Source organism: Helianthus annuus, chromosome 8 (assembly GCF_002127325.2).
Source record: "Helianthus annuus cultivar XRQ/B chromosome 8, HanXRQr2.0-SUNRISE, whole genome shotgun sequence".
NCBI lineage: Eukaryota > Viridiplantae > Streptophyta > Magnoliopsida > Asterales > Asteraceae > Helianthus > Helianthus annuus.
This window is the reverse complement of record NC_035440.2, coordinates 68,546,873-68,568,017: the sequence shown is the minus strand read 5'-3', so window position 1 is coordinate 68,568,017 and position 21,145 is coordinate 68,546,873. Positions and strand designations below refer to the sequence as shown.

Sequence of the window (21,145 nt, the reverse complement as noted above, 5' to 3'; positions counted from 1 at the left end):
TATAATTATCTTTCATTATTTTCACAGTTGACCCCTCAAGTATGCATGCTTCTTTTTAAATGGTCAAACACTTGTTACTTTTTAGTTAAAGTTCTAATTTAGATTCTAACTAGGTTCCCACTCCTAGTTATTTCTAGTAGCATACTATAGCAATATATATTTAAATGCAAATAATTAAATTTTGGGCCGTCACAAGTCCACCCCCCCAAAAAGAAAGGTTTCGTCCCCGAAACCTGATTACGCACCGAATAAAGACGGGTAGAACCTTCTCATTTCATCCTCCGGTTCCGAAGTGAGATCCGATCCCTTCCGGTGTTTCCATTGTACTAACACTTGCTTAATTTCTTTATTGCAAACGGTCTTCACTTTGGAATCTTTTATAGCTACTGGTTTTTCGATATAATTCATTCTTTCATCCATTTCAAGGTCTTTAAAGGGTATGTGAGTCGTTTCATCCGCAAGACACTTCTGTAGTTGTGACACATGAAAAGTGTTGTGAATTCCTTCTAACGTTGGGGATAATTCTAATCGATAAGCTACCTTTCCAACACGAGCTAAAATCTCGAACGGTCCGATATATCGAGGACCCAACTTTCCTCGTTTACGGAATCAGATTATACCTTTCCACGGGGACACTTTCAACAATACTCGGTCCCCCACTTGGAATTCAATAGGACGCCTTCTTTTGTCTGCATAAGACTTCTGTCGATCTTGCGTCGGTTTTAATCGAGCCCGTACCAGGTCGATCTTTTCATTCGTTATCGCTACTACATCCTTGGGAGTGAGTTCTCTTTGTCCCACTTCTCCCCAACAAACAGCGGTTCTACATTTTCTTCCATATAACATTTCATACGGTACCATTTGTATGCTACTTTGGTAACTATTGTTATACGAGAATTCTACTAACGACAAATGTTCATCCCAATTTCCCCCAAAGTCCATAACACATGCTCTTAACATATCCACAAGTGTTTAAATGGTCCTTTCAGATTGACCATCCGTCTGCGGGTGATATGCGGTACTTATGTGCAATTGAGTACCCATTCCTTCATGAAACTTCTACTAGTAACAATAGTTATTAAATTAACTCACTTGATCGTGCTAAAAGTTATTAAATTAACTACTATTAAATCACCCGCATCAGTATTTGATTCTTACCTGGATGGGTTGTGTTTTGTTATAAAGCAACCCAATAGCATAGTTAATTAAAGGTGTTCCATCAATAAGTTATATTACAAAATGGTTGTTGTTAATTGGATAGGTTGTATCTTATGGCACCGGGTGATTGTTGAAAGAATAAGTTTTGAAGATTGTCCTACATTTTTATTAATTTGTTTTTAGTTAACATTTAATTTTTTTATAGTAATAGTAATTTAAATTAAAGGTGTTGGCCCAAATTAAATTATTAATTATTATTAAATTGAAAACCAAAAAATCAAATAGTCATAGCCGATTAACTAAAGCCAAAATAATTGAAATCGATTGATTATTCCAATATCTTAACTGAAAATTTTGGTTTTGCTTATGATTATGACTCAAACCTAAACCGAACTACTATATGCACCTTAAAATCATTAACCTAAATACTTTGTTTTTGACACATCAGGCACACACTCACTCACCATTCAAAACATATCTCTATTAACTCACCGTTAATTTACAACCCTTTTTTGTCTACCTTTTACTTTTCATTTTTTTTAATTTAATATAGCTTTTTAGTATAAGTTTGTGAAGCATAAAAATCAAAGAAGGTGCTCTAATTTTAACTTTTTGGTTTTATTTTGATTTATTAAAGTAAAGGTTTTTCACATGCTTTTATAATATAATAATAAATTCTTTTTATTTTCTATTTCAGTTAAGATTTTTATGTGCGTTTTATTATCGTGTTGACATAGTTATTCTTTTTGACAAGAATGTTTTACGATTTGGTATAAATTTTTATTAGTTAACACGTTGTAACAGGCATGTGTTACCAATCAATGCTTTTACGTGTATTTTCTTTCGGTTAAACAGGTTTGTGCAAAGCGTGGGTTTAACTTTTAAATTGAGTTAATTATTCTTTTACATGTTTTACGTTTCAATTCCTTTTTACGAATTAACACACGCTGTAACCTATACGTGCGGTTGAACATTTTAAGTGTAATTTAATTATTTCCAAGGCTCGCTTTTTTAAACGGAGAGACTTGATGGAAAAGTAAAATGAAATTCCTTGGGTTGAGTTTCTGTTTCTCCCCAAATCACGATCTTTCCTGGAATCACGTTACTGTTCCCAAACAGCGCTTTCTCCGCTCAGGTTCCCACTCTATAAACTGCTTCTGTAATTCGTAAACAAATTAAGCTTTGATCCTTAGGTTTTCTGCTATATCACTTGTTTTGCGCTCTAGTTTACACTCATAGATGTGTTTATCTACTTTGCTGCATGTATGTGTGCGATTTGAATTGTGTTTAGAGTATTTGATTTGATATGTGGTGTGGATCATTTTGCGATGTATAATTAGTTGAATGCACTTTTCCTGCTCTCATTGATTGCTCCAGATTTGGGAAATTTGGTGTTTAGGTTTATCCTGGTTGAATGATAGAGATTTATTTAGGCTACTCATTGCTGAAATTCAGTTTACTGGTAGTCAGTCTAGTTGCTGACTGTGAAAATGTTCATCGGTAATGTGATAAGGGTTTCAAAGCTGCTGCTATCAACTATACTTTGAAACATATAGGTTCATGTAATGTAACTTAATTCGAATTAGGAATTGAAATTTGATTTGTAATTTAGGTGTGTTTGTTTCACAAAATGGGATGATATCTGGATGGAATTGGAATGCAGATTTCGTTCTTTTGTTGAAGCGAACAACATAAGGCCTTCCGGATTCCGTTCCATTATGTGAAACGAACACTACCACTGAGACCTCCTTCCTTCTATGAACAAAAGCTACACTTTAAACTTTTATTTATCACCTTGGGCATTCAGTATTATATGTGTTTTCTAAATATCCTTCGTTTTTAGTGACTGATACTCTCACAGTACACATTGCTTGATTAGTGACTAATTATTGAATTAATCATTTATAAACAGTAATGTGTGTGGGGATTAAATAACTTATTGAAGTTGTATAGGTTCTCTAGTAGGAGATAATCATTAGTTCATTACAATCCTAGGCTTGCCTCAATGTTCAATGAAACTAGTTATCTAGAATATTAGTTGTGTTGACATAATGTTCTACACACTTCTAACTTCATGTACGTATATATAACGTGATTATGATTATATTTCATGTATAATAAAACTATGTATGCTTAATCCGCAGTTCCCCACTGTGGCGAAAATGCTAGAACGCAACATTTTTTAGAAAGCTTTTAGACATGTTCATTTTATTCTGTTTGTATTGTTTCTTGCATTTAAATTAAAATTCTAAGAGTGGTCTTGTCTAATTGCACTAGTGAGTTTAAAATATCTGAGATGAAATCTCTCATTGCAGAGTCTGTTACTTTAATATCCACTACAAACTAGTTAAAACTTCAGTTCCTCATGTCTTCAAGATGCCCCTTTCAGCCCTTACAGTTCCTTAAGCAACCATCCAGGTCCCTCATCTTCCTTGTTATCCCATATAATACCTGAAGTCCTGAACCATACTAATCATATACTAAGAATACTTGAATAACTAAAATTTACCATTTGAATTGTTATATAACAAGACCAAAAATATACTAATACCAAACATCATTCCTATATTCCATACAATCCCAGCGGTAAACACAGACTCATAAATGTGCGTATTGCTTAACTAATGGTTGCTAAACAAGGCAACACAAAAATAGAGATAAAAACTTCATCAAGGCAAGTGTCAGATTGCTTCAAGTTTTCAAAGCTCCAAAGCTAAAGCTGTCTCTCTTGTAGGCTTCAACTTAAGGCTAAACAGTTTCAACCGAACCTCATCATGGATTAACCTAGCAACCTAATCAACTGAGTGGCTTCCTTTATTACGTATTCTGGCATTTCCTCTTTTTTTTTTTTCCAGCCATGGTACACCAACGCATCTAGGATACGACTGCCAATTATACTTCAAGCTCCATTACTCTTTGCCGTGGTTGCATGTGATTCACAATGTCATTTCATATTTTCGACACACGAGCCGTGGAAGCCATAGTCCTCATTTTTAAGTTTCAATCACACATTTGGGAAATGTACATTTAAAGGACAAATGTTTCATTTGAGCTTTATCTCTATATGGTGATCTTTCCTTTGTTTCTTCTTTTTTTAGAACAAACTCAAAGAAATAAAAGGAGGAGCTAGAGAAGAGAATTAGGTACACAGAGGGGTTATTTTTGTTGGTTTGTTGATAGAAGAGAGAGACAGACAGAGAGAGGTTGAGAAGGTTCCCAGTTTGACTGGGATCTTCATCTGATGTGTCTTTCTTTTTCTCATGCTGATCTATCAATATAATCTCACTTCTCACAGATTCAAGATTCTGTTCTATTCCATTTATAACTTGGTTGCTTGGTTAATCTGTGATATTATTCTATCAGTGTCCAGTGTTAACAAAAACTGGATGGTCGTTTATTATCCATGGTCCGCTTGCGAGAACATCCACCTTCCCATTTTGGTTTGCCAAAGTAAAAAAAGTAACCTTTGTTATTCATAATAGCATTTACAAACCATACTTCACCCACATCAATCTGCAATGCTAGTCATCTAGAGGATAGTAAGTTACTTTTCCACAGAAAAAACCATAGAGTTCTTGCATAGCATACCTTACCAACTTCAGGTTGGTGCTTGTATCTTTCCCAAAGAGATAATAGGTGGAACATAGCCAACTTTCACAACTTGAATGCCATTGACAACACCAGCATAAGAAATCCGCTTCATTGGCTACCCGTGGCTTTCAGCAGTCCCCATAGCCCCCTTATTTGTAAAAAAAACATCTTCAGTATGGCTCTGCTTTGAGTTTGGTGAGTTTCTCACTCATCATATGACCCCCTTCTTTGCGTGAGCTGTTATCGCAACATTTTTCTGATTCACTTTGTTAGATTGTTTGCCTTTGTGCCAGTATGTTGCATGGAATTGCATCAGTGACCTCAGCCCTAGTACCAGGGTTCCCGTTAGGGTTTGTCACATTAAAATCAGTTTCTTGCACATTTTCAATGTAATCTGACACGGTCGATTGATTATCTCCTCAAGGACTTGTTTATTCTTCAGATCCTGCAACCCATCAACTTGGTGATCTCAATTGGAACCATCGTACTTCATAACAGTGCATTTTGTCACATGTTGGTTACACCCTTTGTTGATTTATGATTCTTGATACTGCCTTGGACAACCAGCCACCAAACCCTTTTTCTACCCTAATTTGATGATGGCATTGCACCACCGATTCAGTAACACGGAGCAATTAGTAGAAGACAATGAAACAAGGCCCTATATTGACTTTTAAGTGTGAATTTTTGTTTTGGAGTCTTGATAAAGCGCACATTAGAATTCATAAATGAACTTGTTTCTTGCTTGAGAGCATAGTTGTTAATAGCGAATAGCGACAAATAGCGACAAGGGACCTATATGCTACATAGCGAATAGCGACCGCGATTTTATATATAGCGATACACTAGAAAAAAATTTTGAAAATTTTTATATGTATATTATATCAAAATACCTTGGTATATATGCTATTTTACATGTATATTTAACAAAAACCTATAAATCCAGCTATTTTATAGCTATATCTAATTGCTATTTACATTAAAAAAACACTAATTGTCGCTATTCACGCTATTGGTCGCTATGACCCAAATAGCGACACTTGGTCGCTTCGCTACATAGCGCGCTATAGCGGTCGCCATAGCCGCTATTGACAACTATGCTTGGAGTTGTGTTTTAACAATATAAATCTGGTTGATTCATATCTGTTAAAATTTAGGTGAACAAAATCCTGAGGCTATGGTACAGAGTATAATTGCAATATTTGCTTATTGCTAAAAAGCGGGTGTGCGCCTTCTTGATTTTCTTAGTGTTGTAGTTTTGCTAAAGTTGTGGTTTTGTTAGGTTGTTGGGTGTGATTCAACTTTAAGTTAGCAAAAGAGGTTTTGAAAGATGGCTGCAGTGAGCAAAACAAGAAATATGATCGAGGGTTTTGTGAGAGATGGATCATTTAAATGGTTGTTGAAAAATAAAAATCCATTTCATGAAGAGTTTGAGGAGATGAAAGCCTCTCCATCTGCTGGCAACAATTGGATACACGAGTTATCACCTGTGGCAAATATAGTTGTCCGTAGATGTTCAAAGTAACTTATCTTTTATTATTTCTGTCTTTGTTATGTGGAAAAAAGTTTACTCATTTTATACATAACTACAGAATCCTGAAGATTCCTGCGGGTCAGCTTCAAGGAAATTTTAACGGGGAGGTTACTGATGCTATAAAAGACCCCTCATGTTATGCCCGGAATTTTCTGGAATATTCCTGTTACAAGGCTCTTTCCGTATATACACAAGTGAGTGGTTACATGGAGGACAGGAAGTTTCGACGTCTAACATTTGATATGATGCTTGCTTGGGAGGTTCCCGATGCTGCCAGTCAGCCTACCAATACCATGGATGTATGTGTCTGTTACGGTCATAACTCTTCTTTCAAGCTTAAATATGCCTGAATATGTTTGCCAATAAAAGAGGGGAGAGACATGAAACATGTTTGCAAAAACAGTTTTTTCCCCTGGTGGCATAGTGCTTTCTTAAGGCTCCACTAATATAATACAAGAGATCATTTCTGTTGGTAGTTGATATCTTGTAGACAGGTTCTGGATTTCAGATCATGATCTTGTACTTTTAGTTACGGTAACATGAATTTTGAAATTGATTGATACTGCAGATAGACGAGGATGCAAGTGTGGGTATAGAAGCCTTCTCCCGAATTGCTCCAGCAGTTCCAATTATAGCCGATGTAATTGTGAGTGATTATATATTTGAATTTCTTACCGTATCAACTGGAAGCCGTCTTCAGTTTTCTACCTTTGAGAAGTACCTTATTGGATTGGAGAGGTATGCATATTGTTTTTAAAATATGTTATTGTTATTTTTTATCACTACTAGTACTAATACTGTTTTTATTATGATTATGCTGATGTCATCTTACGTACAGGGCAGCCAGAAAACTAAAATCTCAATCAGAGTCATCTCTCCTTTCACCCCAACGATCTGAAAGAGGGGAAAGAATTCTGGAAATTGATGGCACAGTAACCACCCAGCCCGTTCTTCAGCATGTAGGGATCTCAACATGGCCTGGTAAGTTATCTTAATCATTCTTTGGTGTTAACAGAAATGCTACTTATATATTTTATTTATGGTGGCTGGCCCTACATACAGGTCGATTAACCCTGACAGATCATGCTATGTACTTTGAAGCTCTCCGTGTCGTATCTTATGATAAACCTACAGTTTATGAGTTGGCTGATGATTTGAAGCAGATTGTGAAGCCGGAGTTGACCGGTCCATGGGGAACCAGACTTTTTGACAAAGCCTTCTTGTATAAATCAGTTTCCTTGTAAGCCTCTTCCCATGCATTACGATATTTCACTTGTCAGTATCCTAGTCGTCGTAACACGGCCAGGTCGGGTATCCAATAATTTTTCTATATGGATTGTAAGTAATCAATACGATTTCAAAAACTTCTATCATTTCAATGTTAATCAAAGGTTTTGTTTAAATTATATATGGGTTTTTATGCATCAGAAATACACTTTCTACCCATTGAAACTGTTTCATTTTAAGCTAATTTTTCATATTAAAACACTTTTTACCCAATGGATCGACCCATTTATAAGTAAATGGATTGAAGTTGCCATCTCTAAGTGTAGCTGCAGTGTTAAATGTATGTGAGAGATGGATATGTTTTGAAGTAATTGGGGATTGGAATGCAATGTAGATCAGAGGCGGTTGTTATGGAGCTTCCTGAGCTGAAAGGACATAATCGACGTGACTACTGGCTAGCAGTTATTCGCGAAATTTTATACGCTCACAGGTTTATACGCAAGTTCCAGATTAGTGGAGTTGAAAGGGAGGAAACACTTTTGAAAACAATATTTGGAATCATACGAATGCAAGCCCTGAAAGACATGATGACCTCTGCAACCCCACTCAGCTTTGAGGCAGGTCTAATGTTCAATGCTTGTGATCAACTTCCAGGTGGAGATAGAATACTGGAAACACTTGCAACAATCCACTTACGTAAGTCTGGTAAAAGTGGTGGGATGTCAGCAACCACCATGGCTTCAAGCTTAGGGATTGTGTTTGGAAAGAGTTCTGAGATTGTTGGTGATGTGAGTGTTGGAGAGCTTACTCCCTTGGAGAAAGCTGTGAAAGAGTCTCGAAGCACTTACAAAATGGTTGCAAGTGCACAAGCCGCTGTTGATGGGGTCAAAGTTGAAGGCATTGACACCAACTTAGCTGTCATGAAGGTTTTCTTTCCTTTTACTTGCTTCCTAAATGACACCAAAAGAACTAGGTTTTGGGTTCTCATATCTTATTCAGGTTGACATGTTTAATATAACAAGTCATGTCCGGGTTACCCCATTTAATTGAGCATGTCGACTCGCTAACCCGTTTGGTTAAGCATGTTGACCCGCTAACCTGTTTAACCCAATATTTACGACCCACCAACCCGATTAACATGTTCACAACATGCTTACCACCTGTCAAGTGTGTGCAGGTTAGGGTTTTGATGTTTTTGACACAGGAGCTTCCTACACTAGTTTTAGTAGAAAATTCATAGTTCAAGGGAATATTGACAGTTAGTTTTACTTGCAGGAGTTGCTCTTTCCAGTTACCGAACTCGGGAATCGTCTTGTCAAACTATACTACTGGGAAGAGCCTATAAAGTCATTTATGTTCTGTTTGGTTTCCACATACGTCATTTACAGGTAAAATAATATCATATTTTGCTATACATATACTTTTTTGTTTTTGTATTGGGGAATAAAAAAGTAAAGGTAACGATAACGGTTGTGGTGCAGGGGATGGCTTTCTTACGTGGTAGGGTTGGTGCTTGCGTTTATTGCACTTTTCATTGTGATAACACGGTGGTTTAGCAGAGGAAGGGAGGTGGACGAATTCAGGGTGATGGCACCACCACCGATGAACACAATGGAGCAGCTTTTAGCCATCCAGAACGCAATTTCTCAGGCCGAAGAGCTAATCCAAGATGGAAATATTCTTCTTCTTAAACTCCGTGGCCTACTCTTGTCCATTTTTCCACAGGTCCTCTCTTCTTACGCTTGTTGTAAAATATTCATATTTTTTGAAGTACGTCTGAAAAGGTAAGGTGTCTGGTGTCAGGCAAGTGATCGGTTTGCGGTTGCGCTTGTGGTTACGGCGGTGTTTGTGGCGGTTGTACCGATGAGATATGTGATTATAGCGGTTTTGTTGGAGGAATGGACCAAGTACTCGCCTATGAGGAGATCGAGCACGGAAAGATTGAACCGAAGACTGAGAGAGTGGTGGTTTAGCATACCAGCAGCTCCTGTTGTACTGGAAAAGGTTAACGATGAGAAGAAAAAGAAGTGAGTAATATGATAATCAGTGTTTGTTTGTTTGTTGTAAGCAAATGTAAATATAAACTCATAGTTTGCTGCTACTTTTAAAATGTTTGGATTTTGTCTAATATTTCTTTCTTTGTGGATGATGAGCATTTTACAAAAATAAACTTAGTTGGATGACATAATGGAGAAAGTTTGTTTCACTGAAAGGGACTTGAGAATCTCGTCCCACAACATAATCTTGGAAAATATTTAAATACTTTATAGATATGGATATTATATAAATTTCATGTTTAATATTAGTATGCAGTTATGTTAATTATTTAAAAAATATAAAAGGTAAAAATTAAAGTAACGAAAGTTATAAAATGAATTTTAAGTGTATTTAGTTGGTAAAGACTTGTATATAAAAATCTTTTAGAACATTTAAAAAACGAAAAAACTTTTAAAACTGGCCTAACTCACTAAACCGAACCAGTGGTGGATCTGGTACCTGGTCCAGGGTTTGGTCTTTAATTTGTTAATGATAATATGAAAAGGTCAAAGCATAAAAGATAAGTGATCTATCTCTTTATTTGATTAAATTTTCTATATCATCCGTCTCTTTCTTGTCACAAGTTTTGTAACCTGTAGATCACTAATATGAAATCTTTTTTATGATGTAAGCTCATAAGATTTGCCCACATATGCATACAACAATTTAAGTATGCTTATACAAGAATCGTGTATTTTAATAGTTGTGTTATAATCTCACACAAAGATGAATGTTCCATAGTATTTTCATTGTTTGTATACATATCAATGCATTTAATTATGCATAACAATGACCCAAAGTAGGCAGGCAGGCATATCGAGTTGGTTTGGGGGAATTTTTTTTGCATATTGGGTTAAAATAGGCAGCAACATAACACAGAACAAGGCGAAATGGGCATCACCTTTACATAGTTCGGGTTAAAATGGACAGCTTAAAAAGTATGTGAATTTAGAGCAGGCTTAAACGGGTCAACAACAGGTTTGGTGAGAAAATCACTAAAGGTTGCTGAAATGGACTAATGTCTAATTACAGCCATGAGCCACCTACCGACAGCCACCGCCTACTCTTGTCCCCATTGCTACCACCGCCACAACCAACCATCACATGACGCCACAAACCAATATGCTCTATTCAGATCTTTGGCATAATAAACAAAGATTATGACGCTGATATGAAACAAACGAACATTTAGACTGGTATTGACGTCGTAACGGCTTAGCAACAAATAAATTGTGTTTATCAAATGCGTTTTAATCGTCCAACTTAGATTTAGAAAGCCTCCATCACCCCATCACCACCAGCCACCACCTTCGACTCTACTGCCAACGGGTTTTGCTATCTTTTTTTCAAGGGGACCCGTTTCAACACGAGGCCTTTCTGGTCACAATCCGTTTCGAGACTTATCAAACCGGCCACATCAATAACAATCCGTTTTGAACTGATCTCATTTTTAACCCAAATCAGTTTCACCTCGTTACCAGGCAAGTTACCTACCCGATTTGCAAGGCCTACATTTTAAAACGTCACTTTTGGACCTTGTTGGTACATTTATGTTTTTTAATGCAATGTAAAGGATATTTAAGAACAGAAATTTATGTTTACAAAAAACCACTCTAATCATCATACCAAATGTCCAGAATTCAAAACCAACAAACTCAAAATCTTTGTAAATCAAAACCACAACTAATATTTCATGTCTCAGACAAAATTCAGAACACCACTGATAGCAGACTAATCTTCATTATCCATTCCTGCAGGTTGATCTCTCCTACCTGGCCCACCAGCTGGTTTTGACATTATTATCTGCAGAACCCATCCATCATTTAAAATTAAATTTACAATCTCCTAATCATAATGTCAAAAGACATATATATAGCTCCAAAAATATTATAAAATTTTGGCATTTCTAAATTACTGGGTATGATTTTTCAAGTCAAGCTCATTGTAATCCCCATGTGCGTCTATAGATTTAAGTTAAGAGCCCGAAAAAAGGAAAAAATGATAAGTACCTGATCAACACGTAGAACGGTACAAACTGCATCTGCAGCATACTTGAGCGCATGAAACCTAGAATTACACAAGTCAAACCACTTCAACATACGAAACTTACAGTGCTAGAAAAGAGCTCATGATAATGATGATGCAAATTATAATACTAATGAAGTCAAGTTTTAAATGATGAACCCGCCGATTAAGGTTTACAATCACATTCAGTTTTGAATGGGGTAAATAAAAAGGTGAGCAGAGCTGCTTACTTGGTGACGAAAAGATCCCATATTTTCAATGTCGAGACATCCTTACATGCTCCTCCTTCCAAGTCAATGCCAACTTTGACGTTTCCGGCTGAATGCTCTGCGTATAAACTAGATATGATCTCCATGGCATTAAGCCCAGCATTTTCAGCCAACGTTTTTGGTATCATTTCAAAGCTCTCAGCGAACTTTGCAATAGCATACTGATCTAATCTGCAATACCAAAAACAAAAAAAAACAAAAAAAAATCAAAACAAGTGTCACCTCACTTAAGAATTAAGATTACGAAAGCAGATACCCTGTCTCTGTGAAAGAAAACTCCTTCAGTTTTCTGGCTAATTCAATTTCGGTGGCTGCAGCTCCAGGTACAATTCTACTGTCCCTGCATAACGCCTGAAACATAAACAGAGAGACTGTTAAAATCAGCGGAAAAAAAAATTATATTCACGTGTGGAACATTTGTATTACACAACCTTGTAAGTATTGACACCATCATCAACAGCCCTTTCCAAATCATCCAAAATGCTATCAGTACTTGCTCGCAGCAAAACAGTCGTCACTGAGTTCCCACCTTGTTCGTTTCTTACAACAGTTACCTAAACCCAAATAAATTATTATTCAAACACGTCATGTTAGGTTATGCTGAAAAAAGGAAAGAAGTTACACAAATAGAAAAAGAAAAGAACATTACCCTAGAACCACCGATCTCCTCAACTGAGATGGAATCGACATATCCAAGATCATCAGGGTTTACAACACTCCCAAGCTTCAACTGTGAATTCAGAAAAAAAAAAATGTGTGTTAAGACAAATGATTGGCTAACACTACTGTATATTGAACAAAGACACGTTCTGCTGCTTACAAGAGCAACGGCACCAGTTGTGCGACAGAAGCGGCGAAGTTCAAACTTGGACCCAATTTTCAAGACCATGAGCCTGTAATTAGTTACAAATTTTAAATTGATTAAGGTTAATGCAGCTTTTGACATAACCAAATAAGTACTAAATAAATTACACAAACAAGTAAAGATGAAGCATACTTGTAACGCTCACAAAAATGCAGAGCCATCTCTCCGACAGCCGCTCCACTAACTATGACCTTCGCACCAGAGTCTGCGACAGCTTTGATGAGCTCTTCAACCTTTGCTTCTTCAGTTTTAGCGTAATTTTCAAGCTGTAATAAAAACAAAACTCAGGTACAAACTATTAACTATAAGAGAAATAACTGAATCGGTTTTAAACTACAAGTAACAACTATTATCAATAAGCTTAGGTCTTTCTTAATGGTACATAAAAACGGTGGCTAATTACATCTACTTGAAAAAGAGATGCATACATTACCACAACACGACGAGCTTTAATAGGATCATTTATGGCAGCGTGATATATACAAAAAAAAGGAATTTAAGAAAAACAAGAACAATATACTGCACCTGCTCAGCACTGTGAATCAGGACAGTTCCTTTGGTCTCAGTAGCAGTTGTGTCAACACCACCAGCTATCACAACCACCTACAAAACCAATACACACTTTCAGCTTATTTACTCAAGAAACCATCAGATGGCAACAAAAAAACATTTTGAAAGCATGCATCATTTGCTGAATAATGTCGTGAATGATCCAACAAGCAGACAAAAAAAAAACAACCAACGATTCCAAATTTAGATCTTTTAACTTACGTTGCATTTCGTTATGACACGTCATACACACACACACACAACCACACATACATACATACATATACATGATGAGTAAAGAGCAGAAACTTTAAAGGCATTGACAAATTAACGATAACTTTCCTACTGCCCATAAAAGTTGTATAGATAACTCATGCTGATCACCAAAAGGATGTCCTCATAAAGACAAAATCAACTTGTTTATAAGTGCAGACTGGAACGTTTTCCTTTATTAAAAGACTCAAATATCTTTATCAAAGAATCAAAATGTAAAAGAGACATGCAATGTACAAAGATAGTATGCATCAGCCAATTGATAACAAGGGGAAGATATAAAATTTGAGAAAGTTGAGTGCTGAGAGAAATTCCGCTCACCTTTGCCTTCTCTATTCTCTTTACACTCCCCACTGTATCACCTTTTAGAACCATTCCTCTAACAGTTGTACAGTTATGCAGACCTCCGCCCAAGAGTTTTGCAACTCTCACATTATCAACATTGAAGTTTGTAGGGTTCTTTGGGCAAACTTGAATGCATGCCTGCAGTGAAAAATTAGCACAAACCATTCAGTAGGGGGGGCAATTCTGACCCAAAGTCTTTGATATGGGTCATTTTGGGTTATTTATAAAATACTGTGGGTGGATTTGGGTAGAGTAATTTAAGTCAATGGGTTGAAATGGGTTAATTAAAAAACAAAAAAAAACATCCACGGGTCAATACGGGTTGAGAGTTTTAAAGGAACGGTTCTTTTAGGGTTCTCTACCTCAACACGGGTTCACTGACATAATCAGTTCCTAGTCATCACTCATCAGCGACGCCGACGCCCCAATCTCCACCCTCTCCGCCATCTCCTCCGCCACAACCCCCACCGTCTCCGCGTCTCTGTCGTCTCCTCCACCACAAACCCCCCACCCTCCGCCGGCATCTTCATCGGCGACAGCATCTTTTTCAATGAAGGTATCATCATCACTTCATGAGCGAAGTAGTTGATGGATTTGATGTGTGTATGTGTAAATGTTTTAAATTTTCAAGGTGTGTTGGAAGAGTTATGTGTGTGCTGCTGTTGAGGATGGACCTGGGTGTTTGACTTTGAGGTGTCCGAAGCTGTCTTGCGAGGCTGTGGTTGGGCCGGATATGGTTCGCTTGTTGGCGAGTGAAAACGAAAGGAAAAGGTATGATTTTTTTCTGCTTAGGACTTATGTCGAGAGTAATAAGAGGGTTAAGTGGTGTCCTGGGTCGGGATGTGAGTATGCTGTTGAGTATGATGATGATTTCGAGATCGGTAGCTACGATGTTTTGTGTAATTGTAAGTATGGTTTTTGTTGGAAGTGTATGGAGGACGCTCTCGTCCGTTGGATTGTGAAACCGTAGGTAAATGGGTGTTGAAAAATAACGCTGAAGCAGAAAACACTAACTGGATTCTCGCGTATACGAAGCCTTGTCCGAAATGTAAGCGGTCGATTGAGAAGAACCACGGTTGTATGCACATGACTTGCAGGCAGCCGTGTGGATATGAGTTTTGCTGGTTGTGTCTTGGGCCGTACAGGGGACATGATGGCAGAGCGTGCAACGGTTATGCTAAAGAAGGGGTTCCGGTTCATGAAGCGGAACGTCAAAGAGAGTTGGCTAAAAAAGCAATTGAGAGATATACGCATTACTACGAGCGTTGGGCTGCAAATGAGAAGTCGAGAAAACAAGCTCTTACAGACTTGCATAAGATTGAAACCGTTGATCTAGTTATGTGTTGGCGTCCCATGGATGATACACACAAACATGCGGCTTGGATGGCTGGTGAGTCATCGGACAATGATTAACCGAGTGATCAAGACATGTTTGTCTAGTTATGTGTTGCATGAATGGTGTGCAGTGTATTTGGTATAGTTGTTTGTAAAACTGCACAAGTTATTTCCTTTACTTCTAACTTTAAAACTTCTTTCTGTTTGTGGACAATCTAATTGCTGTTTTATTTTTTTGGTTTCTCTGCCTTTTTCATTTTATGTGGATAGTCTTGGCACCAGTGATGCTGTAAGTTTAAGTGGATCGGTACGGGTCAAAAGGAGTAATTTTTTGGTACTAAGTTACTACAGATGGGTCGGCTCGACTCACTTTTTGTTCAAAAGTTTTAGTTTTTTTTAATAATACTTAACATGTCAAGCATGATCATCAAAGTTATATTCTTAAAAAAAAAAAAAAAAAAAAAAACTGACCCGATCCGACCCGAAACCCGTTCCGACCTGGACCCGTTCTGACCCGGACCCGTTCCGACCCGGACCCGTTCCGACCCAGACCCGTTTTGACCCAGACCCGTTTTGACCCGAACCAAAACAACCCTTTTTTATAATTGACCCGTTTTGACCCGAACCCGTTCTGACCCGAACCCGTTTTGACCCATGACCCGATCCAACCCGACCCGACCCGTTTGCCATTCAGCATCCTTAAGATGCCAGATTGACAAGAAAAAGAAATTACATCTGCAATAAGCGGACATAGAATATCTTCTTGTCCATATTGTTTGCTAGCAACAGGAGCTCTCATCCTTAAAATAACTTCATCTTTATTCCTCACATCCATGATGTCCGAACCTTCCTCAACCAATCCTTCTAAGATTTCAACAAGCTGTATACATAAAAGCAATTAAAAATACTCAAATAGTGCAGGTTAAGCATGGAGTAATTAGAGTTTAAAAAAAGACAAACCTTGTTAATTGCCTTTGTGTATCCAATGATGATATCACTGGGATGCAGTCCCATCCTAATGAGTTCTTCTGCGCCCTGAAGAAGCTCCCCGGCAAAAGAAACTACTAAGTTGGCTCCATCGCCGATTTCCTCCTGCTGTGCTTTCCCTGCCAATACCAAAAGTTTGGCTGCAGGATGCTGAACCTCAAGCTCGTTCACAATGGTCGCAGTATCGCTCGTCACAAATAGCTTGTCCAGATGGTTTATAACCATTTTATTCATGCCTAATACACAGCAAATAAGTTATAAAATACAAAATGTAAAACAAACACTCTGTAGCCAACTTAGACATATTAACCATTTCATGAAACATACAATTCGTTCAAATAATCTTATCTTACAGAAGTTACAGATCACAATAAGCTTACCCTTTAGCTTTCTTTTTCAATTGGACCAATCTCTCAGAAAATGGGTAAAAACACAACACATCAAACGTTTTTGGATGCAAACATATAAGAAAATGGGTAAAAAGCACAACACATCAAACGTTTAAACAAGAAAAAAAAAACAATCTTTCAGTGTGTCTGAATCAGTTGTAGTCTTGATTACATACATATATGCATAGATCGGTAAAAACAGTAATCTGAGAAAAAGTAAATCTGGCACATGAACTGCGAAAGAGAAGAAGGAAAGGAAAGGAAAGATACCATTGGGACCGAGAGAAGTTCTGGTAATGGTGGAAAGCTGTTTACAGGCATCGATGTTCTTAATAACAGCTTCTTCTACTCCTGAAAAATGTTTGTGGCCTTCCTTTAGCATTCCCTGGATACCGTAAGGTTGAGTTTGAAGCCCCATGATTTACAGATCTCAAACTATGAACGAATGAATGAAACCCTAGAAATGGCGCCTGTTATCTTTCGCTCTGGTGTGTGTGGGAAGTGTGGGAGTATTATAGCCGAAGCCCTAATTTTACACCCAGTCCATAACTAATTCTCGACCATTGTATGATTTATGATTTTTTATAATATTTTTTTTATGAATTAATTTCAATATATACTCTTAAAAACTTTAAAAATTATATATATATTCAATAAATTCTCGACCATTGTATGATTTTTTATAATATTTTTTATGGATTAATTTCATATATATTGTATGATTTTTTATAATATTTTTTATGAACTAATTTCATATATACTCTTAAAATCTTTAAAAATTTTATATATATTTAATAAAAACTAAAATATTATATATGCGTTTACAAAGTAGTTAAAATATCAAATATACCCAATTTAGTAAAAAAAAATCTAATAAATGATCGTTTTACTATTATTTGTTTAACTTCAAATTTTCATATATGCTCTCATCTTTTAACTTCATATTTTTATATAACACATTTTATCCCAAAAGGCTGGAAACCTTTTAAATTCGATTTCTCACCCGAAAGAAGCTAATAACAAGTTTTGTTATGCTTTTTGACGGTTAAATCACGGTTTAACACGTAACATGTTGTGTTAACTGCTTCTGCCCAAAACATGATTTGCAATTTTGATTCGAACATAGTCCGGGAAGCTTTAGTAATGATTTTGTGATTGCGTTCGGAAACCCCGTGCTGTTGTGGAATATACATAGTCATCAACCCTTTGATTTTTAAATTCCGTTCCATTGTCGTTCAAACCAAAAATCTCTCAATATAAGTTTTGTTATGCTTTTTGACGGTTAAATCACGGTTTAACACGTAACATGTTGTGTTAACTGCTTCTGTCCAAAACATTATTTGCAATTTTGATTCGAACAACATAGTCCGGGAAGCTTTAGTAATGATTTTGTGATTGCTTTCGGAAACCCCGTGCTGTTGTGGAATATACATAGTCATCAACCCTTTGATTTTTAAATTCCGTTCCATTGTCACTGCGAATTTTCTTGATTGGTAATGTGTAAGTCTTTTTCTAGTTGACGGAACAATCCCTCAAAATTCCAAAAGTTTAATCTTTTTTTATTAGTAAAAATACACGGAAATATCGTGAATAGTCATCAGTGACAACTAGACAATAAAACATACCACTAATCCTAGCAACATTTTTTGGACCAAAAAAAATCCATATGCAACAATTCAGGTGGTGTTTTAATTAAATTTTTCTTTTTCGGTTTATGTGGCTTACGTCTAATTTTACCTTTTTCACAACATTTATTATGCATGGTAAAACTTTTTAATAGGAGACCCGGGACTAAGTCATTTTTAATCAATTGATTCATTTTCCTAAGATGCACATGGCCCATTCGACGATGCCACAACTAAGAGTCATCATCAGCCGCTTTTGATAACAAAGAAGTTGCAACGCCATTTGAACTCCTCAGTGGACACATATCCATGACATAAGTATCATTCACTCGAGTAGCTCTCGTCATACCAATCATCTGGAATGATGAAACCCGGCTTTAAGATGAATCATGCCTTATAGGTAAAATGCATAGTGCACTTGTTATCGCAAACTTGAGACATTGAGACACTAACATCAAGTTATGCTTCAACTAAGCGACATAATTCACTTTGTAAAAGTTATTTTTACTTTCAACATGGTTCTTTCACCCGAGATGTAGCCACCTTTTTCTCTAGCAAAATTCACATAACCACCTCTTATTTGCTTCATGCCGGAAAAAAAACTCTCTATTCCCCGTCATGTGCCGTGAACAACCACTATCTATATACCAAATATAGATAGCCCTCTTTAGCTTTTCCTGCACCTACCAATAGGAAATTGGTTAGAGTTATGGACCCAAGCCATGATGATCTTAGGTCGTCCGTTTTCATCAACAAATGAAAATTCTTTCAAGTAACCATTTCCACTATCATTTCATACACTTCCATTTCTAGAATAGTTCGAATGATTTCCTGTAAATCGATGATTATACGATGTAGAAGACCGGTTATTGAAAATTGAATTTCTAAAAGCACTATTTCCGAAGTTTTAATTTCTAGAACTTTGACCACTATGTTGTTGTAGTCCAAATTTCTCTCAAACCTTGGAAATTCATTTTCTCTCGAAAAATTGCTTTGTTGATTACCAAAATTCGATCTTTGATTTTGAAATCTAGGAGGTGACGCATTTCGGTTATCAACATATCGATTTTGTTCATGAGGCCTCACATTAGTATTGTAAGATCCTCTAGACAGATTCACATTGTCATTTAAACAGACATTCTCATGATTTTGTCGTCAAAATGATGTTGTTTTATGAACATCAGGTTTTGTTGCAGAACTATCTGATTCACTACCACAAATATCAAAGGGCTCTTGTTGATTCTTATTTCTTTGATTTTGAACATTTTGTTTTACTTGTTTTACCTCTTGTGTGACAACCTTTGGTTTAACAACATTTTGTTTTGGAACATACTTTTGCACATATTGTTTGACTTTTTCTTTTGGTTTGTCAACAAAAGGTTTTGCAAGTGAAGAATCAAGAAGCTCTTTGCCTTTCAACTTTAAAGGACAATTTATAGCTAAATGTCCTTTTTCCCGACACTTATTACATTTTCTCTTATCATCCTTTTCAATATTCTGAGCTTCCGTTGAGTGTGTCTCATAACTATTCAAAGAAGTTGAAGTTTGTGATGAGTTGTCAGGATTTTTCAAAATTTCTTTCATAAATTCAACATTTGATGGATTTTCAATTTTATCAACTTATTAATTTAATTCATCTCCTTTAACAAAATCCATTGTTGAATCTAATTTTGAAACATTTTTATCCTTTTCCTTTGATGTGTCTTTAGAAAATTGTTTTGTTTCTTCTCGGTTTCATTGTCACACAAATTATCTTGAGCACAATTTAAAATTTCGATAATCTTTTCACTGATTAAGTTTTCAAGATTACTATCATCACTTTTCTTCGAATGTCTTAAATCTGATTCAGCTTCAGATTCTGATTCTGACAAATTTACCGGATCTACAGTTAATGGTGCTTTTGGAACAAAAGTTGTAATTTCCATATTGACAAATGGCGTTGGCACGTAATCATCATTGAACGGTGGTGGTACCCTTTGGTAACAGATACCGCCCATTGCTTCTTCTTAGTGTTTTAATCTTTGGCTATAAATACAATGATCTAAAACAAGTGTTGAATTCTTAAAATCATCAATTTGTCTTTGTAAATCCCAAATTAGATTTTATTTCTCAAGCAAAATGTGAGTTTTCTCTAACACTACTTTTTGAGATTTTTCTAATTCAACTTTAAAATCATTGTTTTTAATTGTTGATTGTGCCAATTTCCTATCGAACTCAGAAATAGCTATCTTCAATACCATAATCTTGATCCTAAATTCTTTGTCTGAAATAGACAAAGCAATATATGCTTCTCAAAGCTTTTCCATATCAGTAATCAAATTACTGTTATGGAGAGCATATTGCATAACTATCAATTTAGTTAAAAATTCAACGCATCTTTGACATCGTTTATCTATTGGTTTAGCGTTTACCTCGATATCTACCACAAATGCTTGTTGTTGAATTCCACTAAGATCCCCTTGCCTTTTCGTTTCCTCATCGGCAAATTGTTGAATCTATTCGTTTGATATCTTGAATTCAAACCTTTTAGAATCCTCAATGACTTCTACTTCTTCAACCTTCTTCAGCACAACATCAATTTTATTCTTAATCCTTTCTTCTTGCTTATCCTCAAACGCTTCATTAGAATCTTTCTTTTCCAAATTAAGCTTTTCCTTCAAAACTCCTACGACAACTGTCAATTCTCTAATGCTTTCGGCTTTAAAACTATCTCCCAAATCTTCATATTGGATAATCTATGCCATGAAAGCTTGAGTAACAATTGTTGTTGTCGACTCTTCCAATGCAATACCCCAATCAAAAGGTTCTGACACAACTTGAATCGGTTGAACTACTAAAGCATTACTTGCAGTTGGAGTAGTTGTTGTAGTATTTACAGTTGTAGTATTTGTAGTGGTAGCTTGATTTCCTTGTGGAGCTACATCATCTCTGTTTGG

At 36.3% G+C, this 21,145-nt stretch overlaps 2 protein-coding genes across 2 annotated transcripts; one reads left to right on the top strand and one right to left on the bottom strand.

The window, feature by feature from the left end:
• The first annotated feature begins 2,126 nt into the window (after window positions 1-2,126).
• On the top strand, window positions 2,127-9,698 carry LOC110873122. The gene is made up of 10 exons (XM_022122049.2): window positions 2,127-2,293; window positions 6,032-6,270; window positions 6,342-6,582; window positions 6,852-7,021; window positions 7,122-7,264; window positions 7,346-7,523; window positions 7,905-8,436; window positions 8,786-8,898; window positions 8,992-9,235; window positions 9,314-9,698. Exons 2-10 carry the CDS (start codon window positions 6,080-6,082, stop codon window positions 9,539-9,541), a joined length of 2,040 nt encoding a protein of 679 aa, XP_021977741.1. The 5' UTR covers window positions 2,127-2,293; window positions 6,032-6,079; the 3' UTR covers window positions 9,542-9,698.
• Window positions 9,699-11,122: 1,424 nt separating this feature from the next.
• On the bottom strand, window positions 11,123-17,131 carry LOC110873124 (T-complex protein 1 subunit theta). The gene is made up of 13 exons (XM_022122050.2): window positions 16,855-17,131; window positions 16,169-16,431; window positions 15,942-16,088; window positions 13,850-14,011; window positions 13,232-13,309; window positions 12,839-12,972; window positions 12,662-12,734; window positions 12,491-12,571; window positions 12,273-12,395; window positions 12,098-12,192; window positions 11,803-12,012; window positions 11,557-11,614; window positions 11,123-11,350 (listed from the first exon to the last, which is right to left on the bottom strand). The coding sequence occupies exons 1-13, from the start codon at window positions 17,000-17,002 to the stop codon at window positions 11,279-11,281; spliced, it is 1,644 nt and encodes a 547-aa protein (XP_021977742.1). The 5' UTR covers window positions 17,003-17,131; the 3' UTR covers window positions 11,123-11,278.
• Between the last annotated feature and the right edge of the window lie 4,014 nt (window positions 17,132-21,145).